Genomic DNA, 9,563 nt, shown 5'->3' with positions numbered 1-9,563 from the left:
GTGTGTGTGTGTGTGTGTGTGTGTGTGAGTGAGTGAGAGGGAGAGAACTGAATCAGAAGCACAATATTTCATAAATCACTGAAAAAAAAATTAAATAAAACTCTCAGAAAGTAATCATTGCTTGAACATCTGCAGCTGATTAACTTTTGAAGTCAATCCAATCCAAGATGGCTGTGAGCGTAAGCGATCAGCCAACATGAAAGTCGCTGTACCTCGGTCACTTTGACAGATTGTGAGGCTAAAATTTGGTGCGAGTCATCACCAACACATCCTCCGAGTGCTAACAGATTACATGAGATCATGCACAAAGTTGTTATACGTCTTTACCAAAATGGCTACAACTGATGTCAGGGGTTGGTGAAAAGTTGGTAAAACTGTGCATGTGGCTCAGTGTAATTGAAAAAAAAAAGATGTTGTGGTGGAAAACTCCTCCCAAGGAATCTATATTTTTTCTGGCATCATTATCTTTGCAGGAAAAGTGAGTCACAGTCCAGATCTGGTTGGTACTTTTTTTTCTCTGCAAACATTGTCAACTGTCTGAGCGGTGGAACAACAACTGTTCAGCGGTTCTTTCCCCCTCTCCTTTTCAAAAAAGAAAAGTGGGGATTGTCGCCTCCTTTTCCTTTTCCTCCTCCTCCATCATTTCTCCCACCCTCTTCCCTCCCCACTTCCCGGCTGGCTGCCTCCCTAATAATTAAGAGAACTGGGAGGATTGGCAGTGGCCTGGAGGTTTGACATTGCCTCAGTGTGGGTGGTGATGAAACAGCGTCGAGTCAACTTGGCTCCTTCTCTCTGTTTTATGCTGCACATCCACCCCCAACGGACAGACACGAGAATTACTCACAAGAAGAGGAGGCAGAATCTGCATTTAAACTTGATATATGTGCTCGAACTCGGAGATACATCCATGCATTCGACGGGTAAGAAGCTGTGTCTAACAAGCACACACGTGTTCACATGTTCACCTTTAGAGACTGTGACTAAACTTTATCACCCAGCTCTGACAGGTGACAAGTGGGTGATGATGTTGTTACATGTGTCTACATGTTTGTCTGTCTGTACCTCATGAACCGATGGATGGATTTTAACAAAACTCTCAGAAAATAATCATTAGATGCCAATCAATACCTGATTAACTTTTGAAGTCAACTTGATTCAACATGGCTGCCACAGTCATATTTAACTATTACAAAGATAACTCCATCAGTTTGACAGACTCCAACTCATAAATTGAGTCTAAACTGATTCTGTCCAACTTTAAAATAATCTCATGAACCAGAGAACTGAGTTTTAACAAAATTGTAAAATAAAACAATTAAAAAATTAATAAGTGTAAATACAGTGTACAACTTTTGGAAAATAATTATTGGATAACCATCTATGACTGATTACCTAATGGATTAATCTCTGATCAAAATATTTGCCACAGATAATAGCCATTAATGGTCATTGTAGTTCTAATGGTTGACAGTCATCTCTAACACATACTCGGAGCTCTAACAGCTCGCACAAGATTTTGTTTCAAACTCGGGCATTACTAATTGGAATCAACACTGTCTGTTAGCAAAATATGTCACAAACCACTTGACAGGTTTTAATGAATCTCTCAGAAATCAGTAATCATTGAATATATAATTAAAACAGATTGGAGACACCACAGTTTAAAATGACTTCCAACACGGAAACGACCACTCTGTCAATTTCGCAACTATTGAGTTAAAATTAGGTGCAACAGTAGCTGGGAGTCAAACCCAAAACATGCTCTCATGGTCTAACATGTATGACGTCACACTTTTGAGTGGAGCTGATGCATATTTTCAAAGTTTTACCAGAACAGCTTTTAACTCAGCATAAAATTTCAGTTTATAACTCTGACAGAAAAGGCAGCAAGTGATATGCATTCTTTCAAGAAATGTTTCAGGAAAGAGAATTTCACACATGTTGGTAAAACAAGGACATTATTCCTTAGTGTTATAGGGGTTTTGCTGTGACATTTAATAATTACAATGTAGTTGAAAAAAGCAACGATTGCTGATCTGGAGAAGAGTTCTAGCTTCAGAGAACAAGAAGAGTCGGCAGTAAGGCAGGCTGGAGAGTCAGGTCTTTGTGTTTTCTCCTACAGAGTTTATAAAACTCCAGAACAAGACTTACTTCAGGGAACATTTGAAGAAGTTTAAATACACATTTGAATAATACAACAGGAGAATCAGCGGTCACGTGAGCAGCCAGATCAAGGACTCAGACCCTGAGTGAATAACAAGCAGCCCACCTTCCACCTGCTCACACCTGCAAGTCCCACAACCACCAATCACCAAACTGGTTCTGACGCACAAACCACACACACTTTTAAACACGCAGATGCTTGTTTTTTTTATTATTATTATTTTATTCCCAATCAGTCAGATTCAGCCCCTCCAACATCTCAGAAGGAATCTGCAGTGTGTGCACTTGCGCCTCAACAATCCACTAGTTAGCCTACTAAGCAAAGCAGCTCACGTAGGCTATTAAGGAGAAGAAGGAGAAGAAGGAGGCTACCGCAAGAAGCTCTATTGAGCGACTCAGTCAAAGCCCGCATTGAGCGCAAAGACCCCCAGAAATGCGCCCCTTTTTTTCTGAAGATGAAAAGTGGTTGCCTTATTTGTCTGTAACATTAAAGCTTTGCATCACACACACACACACACACACACACACACACACACACACACNCACACACACACACACACACACACACACACACACACACACACACACACACACACACGCACACGTATATATGCATACATAAATATATATACACATATTGAGGCGCAGCGTTAAATAAACGCGCAAGATTGCTGCAGTGGCTCGTTACCTTTCACACAAGTGAACATCAGTGAAAAGAAGAGATTCCAGAAAACCATCCCCGTCCTAATCCGCATGGTTCTGCCTTGAACTAAGTCCCCGCGGCCGCATTTAACGCATCTCCTGTTGAAGACGTCCCGCAGCTCCACCGATCCGTCGTAGCGTCCGTCCCCGTTTGATAAAATCCCCTTCATCGTGCTCTCAGCAGCAGCTTCAACAGCCGGAGCTTTTTTTTTTTTTTCTCTCTCCCCTTTTTGGGGTCGGGGTTCTGTCTGACTGAGGGGTGGAGGGGAAGGGAAGGAAGGGAGGGAGGGGCGGGGAGGAAGGTGGTGGAGGAGGTTTTGGAGCGGTGTTCTCAGAGGAGAAGCAGACAGAGGAGCCGAGCCGCCCCGCCGCGCGGTGTCAGCTGATGGGAGAGGAGGAGAAGTGAGCGAGACTGGGTTTGATGAGAGGACCACAGGAGCGACCTGGACGAGGGCTCAACCATCTCTGCTGAGAGGGGCATCAAGTGTGAGGATCCCCGCGGGCGCGCGCCAACATCTCTTTTTCCACACAGGCACCCCCTCACCACTGCTCCTTTTCCTTCTTTTCTTTTCCTTTCCCCCCTTTAAAAAATAATAATGATGATTTTAAATTCCCCGCAAAGCAGCTGAGCAACGGAGAAGAGACCAGCTTCTAATCTGAGGCTGTATCTGAATCGATCAGCTATCGAACCAGGTGGAGAGTGAGAGAGCGAAAAAGAGAGGGAGAGATGGGGGAGGAGGGAGAGAGAGGGGGGATAGAGAAAGAGAGAGAGAGCGTCCTGTGCAAGTATGAGTTGGCTGGTGTGTGTATGTGTGACAAATCATAAAGTGGGAACAGTGAGGTGCGGGCGAGGACGGGGTGGGGGGGTTTCTGGGAATGAAATGAAATCTGCTAATTCATTCCATGTGGTTCACGTGTCACAAGGAGAGCAAAGATGGGGAGGTAAGGTGAAGAGGAGGAGGATAAGGGGGGTGACACTCTCACAGAAATGGCACCCCCACCCCCGTCGTTGCCCAATCCCACCAGAACTCTGATTTTCATTTTAGAGATGGAGCGGAGCCCTTATTGGGAGTGATGGGGCTGGGAGATTTGCAATGCAAAGATGGGAGGCGATGACGGCGCAGAGAGAGAGAGAGAGAGAGAGAGAGAGAGAGAGAGAGAGAGAGAGAGAGAGAGAGAGAGAGAGAGAGAGAGAGAGAGAGAGAGAGAGAGAGAGAGAGAGCAGGGAGCGGGCGGAGGGCGCAGCGCGGCTGCAGTGTGGCTCTTCTGCCATCTAGCTTCGAAAGAGTCTTCGACCTTTACTTTGAAACCTGCGGAGCGAAAAAAAAAAGATAAAAGAAAGCGGTGGGGGCACTTAGGGAGAGGAGGGAGGGGAAGGGGGCTCGTGATTGCTCACATGAGAGCGTCACTCCTTCAGCTTCCTCCACATGTCGCATCTGTCCACGAGCCCCTGCTGCTGAACACACAGTTCAGGCTCCGATGATCAATGTGAGCGGTTCACTCCGGGCTTTTGAATATTGCGCAATTATTAATTGCGGTCGAGATGACCTTCATAGGAATCAATATTTTGTGCTCTATTAGCAAGATTTATAAGCGTTAAGTCAGCATTAAAGCGCGTGGGGGGAGTGGGGGTCTCGTTATGGGGGAAGCAAATAAATGAGTTTTTGAAGAGAAGCATCCTGAGAGCTGTCCATGGTGCTGAAATTATACAGACACAGATCACCCTTTGCTCTGCTGAAGGAAGAACAGATTTCTTTGTTTGTTTGTTTGTTTGTTTGTTTGTTTGTTTGTTTGTTTGTTTGTTTGTTTGTTTGTTTGTTTGTTTGTTTGTTTGTTTGTATTACTGTAAGTCATCAGAAGAGTGGTACCTTTAGAACTGACAAATGAATAGTTATTAATTCATAAAAATTATGTTGAAATTATCTAAAACTGATCCTAATTCCCTCGGTTAATCTGCACTCTTCAGAATTCAGATGTTAAACATTTTATCTGCAGCTATACATGCATTTAAACAAAACTTATCTTGAAATATACAGTACTAGCCAAATAACAACATATAAACTCAGTACAGATTGAACTTTCCGATTGGGTTTATGTTTAACCAGTGTTATATACAATATAAATGATTTATTTAACACACACTAATGAATCCTTTATAAAGGTAGCTTAAATTGAAGGTCCTGTCTGTGACATTTTAGACAAACTTTGCCAGCTAATAAAAATTCTGTCCTGTTCTGAGAATGTCTGTCGAAAATTGAATGAAAAAAATCAATTAAAATCATTTTTTGGACATATGCATAATATAAATATATAAATTATGTGAGCAGTTTCTTCATGATAAAATTTTGACAAGTCAGCATAAGTTGTCTAAAGCATTACAGTGTGACGTAATGTGTGCGTGTTTGTCTGTTAGCAAAATTTCTCATGAGTCACTGCAAAGACTGTAATTATTAGTAATTATTGGATGCACCTCTACAACTGATCATCTTTTGGAGTCAATTCTGCTGAAGGAAAACACAAAAATGTCTGTAACTCATTCTTTTCTAATTATTTTTTTACAAATTCTGAGACAATTGCAACGCTGTTTGTGTGTTAGCAAAATATCTGATAAAAAGTGATATTAACAATATTTATTGCAACATTCAGAATGTAATCACTGGATGTAGGTCTGCACCTGAGCAGCCAGTTCGGATGTTATCAGTCCATTAAATGGATGTTATTACTGGCTCCCTTTCAGTCAATTCACTCGGTACAACATCATGTATGGAAACCACGCCCCAGCGTGTCCTGGCTGAAGCCACCTCTAATCACGCCTTTAGGCAGGTGACATGATGACGACAGATGTCAGGCCCCACCTGCATATATATATACTGTCACCATCACAGTCACTCCTTTGTTCTATTGCTCTTCACCTCGCAAGAACACCCACCTCTTCCAACCTAGCTAGTTAGCTGCTGCTAATTAGCTTTGTTTGTTCGAAGGTTCTCGGATTTAGTTTAATGGCTTTTGTTGGTGTCAGCTGCAGCTGCCTACTGGTAACTATGTCTGCCCGCAGAGCGCTAACTTTGAGAAACCTTTCTTACCTCGACGAAAGAGAGAATTTTGTGGTTCGGGATGAGCACAAAATTACTCAAGAAGAAGCAGAAGTCTTCAGTTCGCCCCTKTCCCCAGGGGTGCGGCTTCTCGCTTCACGAAAAGGACCAGCACGAGGCTTGCCCGGTCTGTTTGGGGATCGTCCACGCTCGTAGGGCGTTGGCAGAGCCTGAAGCGTGTGTGTTTTGCCACCTGCTTCGACGCTCAACCCTGGAGAGACAGGTTAAGTTCTTGGAGAAAGTGTTGGGCGAGGATGCAGTTGCGCGGCAGGACCCTCTCCTCTCCGAGTCTAGTAACCCGGTTCCGTCTGAGTCTGACGAGGAGGAGCCCTTGGTCGAAGTCCCCACTTCCAGCTGGGCAGACCAAGTGGAATATATGGAGGGGTTAGCCGACGAAGAGGAGGAGCTTCCCAGTTTCATCTGGGCCTCCACCACGGAGGGGAGGACGTGCTGGATATCGGCCTGGATGTGCATGGTCTGTCGGAAGATGACGATGAACTTGGTCTAAGTCCAGAAGCCCCCGCTGCTGCAGGGGCAAACCAGGAGGATACGTCTTTTCTCTCTTTGTGTCGTCGCGTGGCTCAGAAACTGGATGTGGAATGGCCTGCTCACCCTCCTGCACAAAAACCGTCGTGGTTCGCTGGATTTTTTCTCCCCGCTGAACCGACCGCGGTGAAAAACCGCCTTCCAATGTTCCCAGACTTCGTCTCGGAGCTGACGTCCTGCTGGACCAAACCTCTGTCCACCCACGTCACAGTGCCCAGTTATGGACCGTATTTGGATTTGGAAGGAACTGAAAAAACTGGACTGGTGAACATCCCTCCCATGGAGCCGTCCCTGGCAGCGTATTTGGCCCYGTCTCACAACCATGGTGTGAGCGGGCCCACCACACTCCCTTCCAAGCCCTGTAGATTTTCTGCTGCGCAGCTTGAAAAAATTTACAAGGCTCAGGCCTGAGCTCCATCAGCATGCTCCAGACTTACCAGGCTATGGCTCTGGCAGAGCTCGGAGCCCAGGTACCGGCCAAGAGTCCTCTGCTGCCTCTCTTTAATGAGATCAGAATCACAGTGGACTACATCATCCCTGCGTCCCGCAGCATAGCGCTCTCCCTGGGCAGAGGGATGGCTTCAACCGTGGTGGCGCAGAGACTTTTGTGGTTGACACTCTCTGATGTCCCCGACAGAGACCGGGCCACATACCTGGATGAACCAGTTATGGTGGCTGGGTTATTCGGTCAGTCTCTCGACGTTATTCAGGTGAAGTTTGAGCTGAGGAAGAAGCAGGCAGAAGCTCTGCGCTGCATTATCCCCAGACGGGACTCGAGACCCAAGACCAGCACACAGAAGCCGGCCGCACAGCTGCCTCCAGTGAAGAGAAAGGTGCTGCCCGGGAGCTTAGGCACTCAGCCACTGCAGCCTCATAACCACGGCCACCCCCCACCCCCCCCACCACCAGTCAGCTTGGAGCAAGGGCCCCCCTTCGGGTCTTCAGAAAGGCGCGGCACCTCGGAGGAAGAAGACTCAATCCTCCTAACTGTGGGACTGTCACTGCAGGGACTTCGGGACCAGGGAGACATGTTTGCCAGTTTTCGGCTGCCGCCCAAGAGGCATTTTATTTGTACTGTTCAGGAAACCAGCCCCAAGAGGCGCTGCGTTTCTATAACACAGTCTCCCAAGCACCAGTCCCACCCCACACACACACTGTTTGTACCAAAAGCCCCCAGTTTGGGTGTGCTAAATGTTCAAAATGTAAATGTACAAAATGGTTGTGTAAACTTGTTGAATGTGTCAATAAAGGAAACACTTCACACACAAAAAATCAAAAATATCAGAAAAGTTGTGAGCAACAGTCATATAATGCTGCACCTCTCTCATGTGACAGAGGGCAGCAGGACTTCGCTATCACAAGTCGGTCGCCTAGCGGCGCGACTCTCTGGCGCGCATGCACACCATCCCCTTGGGTAGAGAGAACTGTCACAATGGGTTACAGACTACAGTTCTGCATATGGCTGCCCCGTTTCAACACCATGTTAAACACTGTTGTTGGAAACAAAGCAGCCATGGTTTTGAGAGAGGAAATAAACACGCTACTGGCGAATGGAGCCATACGTGTGGTCCCCTCTTTGGACATAAACAAAGGTTGGTACAGCCGTTATTTTGTCGTTCTGAAAAAAGACGACGGCCTCAGTCCGATTTTAGACCTGAGAGAGTTAAACAAGTTTCTACGAACATACAGGTTCAAAATACTAACACTCAGGCAGCTTCTGCATTCGGTCAGCCCGGGCGACTGGTTTGCGGACATCGATTTAACAGACGCTTACATCCATGTAGCGATTCACCTGGACCCCAGGAACTTTCTGAGGTTTGCGTTCGAAGGCGTAGCCTACGAATACCTGGTGCTGCCATTCGGTCTGTCGCTGGCACCCTGCACCTTTTCGAAATGTGTCAAAGCAGCGCTATCTCCTCTCAGGGAGAAAGGAGTTCGCCTGTTAGCGTACCTAGACGACTGGGCTCTGATAGCCAGCTCCAAGGAGCAGGCTACAGAGCATCTGTCTCAGGTTCTGTCGCACATTCAGGCTCTGGGTTTTTCTGTAAATTTTCAGAAAAGCTTATTGACTCCGAGTCAGCAGTTTTCTTTCCTCGGGTTTGAAATATGCTCCCTGTCGGGCAGAGCGCGTCTCTCGGAAAACAGAGCAGCTGCGTTTCACCGCTGCCTCGCTCAGTTTCAACTGAGATGCAAACTGCTTTTTCAGACCATTCTGCAAATGTTAGGCATGATGGCTTCTATGATTGCAGTAGTACCACTCGGGCTGCTAAAAATGCGCCGGTTTCAACGTTGGTCCCGCTCTCACTGGCTGTGTGCATTATGTCACCGCCACAGAAAGCTAATGATAACTGCCTCAAGCGTGAAGGCTGTCAGTCCTTGGAGGGAACCGGGCCTGCTATGCCGAGGCTCACAGATAGGGAGAGTGTCCTTTCACAAAGTGGTATCCACAGATGCCTCCCTGGTGGGATGGGGGGCTCTGTGCGATGGTACGGCAATGAGGGGGTTTTAGACTCTGAAGCAGTCCAGACTCCACATAAACTGCCTGGAATTGTTAGCGGTTCTGTTCGCACTGAAACATTTTTGTCCAGTTCTGCAGAACTAACATGTTCTGATCAGAACAGACAACACGACTGTAGTGTCATATATAAACAGACAGGGGGAACACGGTCTCTTCCCCTGTTGGAACTGTCTCACACTCTCTTGCAGTGGTGCAGCGTGCATTTCCTGTCTATCAGGGCCACTCACGTTCCTGGGAGACTGAATCTGGGCCCAGATCTACTCTCCAGGGGCACACCCATGGTGAGGGAGTGGAGGCTGCATCCCTCAGTGGTGGACCAGATTTGGACCATATTTGGCAGGGCAGCAGTGGATCTCTTTGCCACAGGGGCCAACACCCACTGCCCACTGTTCTTTTCCATAAAGGATCAGAACGCCCCACTGGGGTGGACGCTCTAGCCCACCGTGGCCCAATGTACTGCTGTATGCGTTTCCCTCAGTGGAGATGATACTGCCTGTACTAGAGAGGGTACGCAGACAGGGTCTGTCTCTGATTCTGGTGGC

At 46.8% G+C, this 9,563-nt stretch overlaps 1 protein-coding gene across 1 annotated transcript in view; it reads right to left on the bottom strand.

Annotated features, from left to right (window-relative positions):
- LOC106514228 (CUB and sushi domain-containing protein 3) overlaps positions 1-3,455 on the bottom strand; it is a gene marked incomplete in the record, with an annotated part of 356,940 nt that extends 353,485 nt beyond the window's left edge. Inside the window, 1 exon segment of the mRNA XM_014003387.1 lies at positions 2,852-3,455. Coding sequence (XP_013858841.1) covers positions 2,852-3,035 — 184 coding nt within the window.
- Between the last annotated feature and the right edge of the window lie 6,108 nt (positions 3,456-9,563).

The sequence above is a fragment of the Austrofundulus limnaeus genome, unplaced genomic scaffold (genome assembly GCF_001266775.1).
Source record: "Austrofundulus limnaeus strain Quisiro unplaced genomic scaffold, Austrofundulus_limnaeus-1.0 Scaffold18, whole genome shotgun sequence".
Classification (NCBI taxonomy): domain Eukaryota; kingdom Metazoa; phylum Chordata; class Actinopteri; order Cyprinodontiformes; family Rivulidae; genus Austrofundulus; species Austrofundulus limnaeus.
This window is presented reverse-complemented; position numbering and strand designations above follow the sequence as displayed.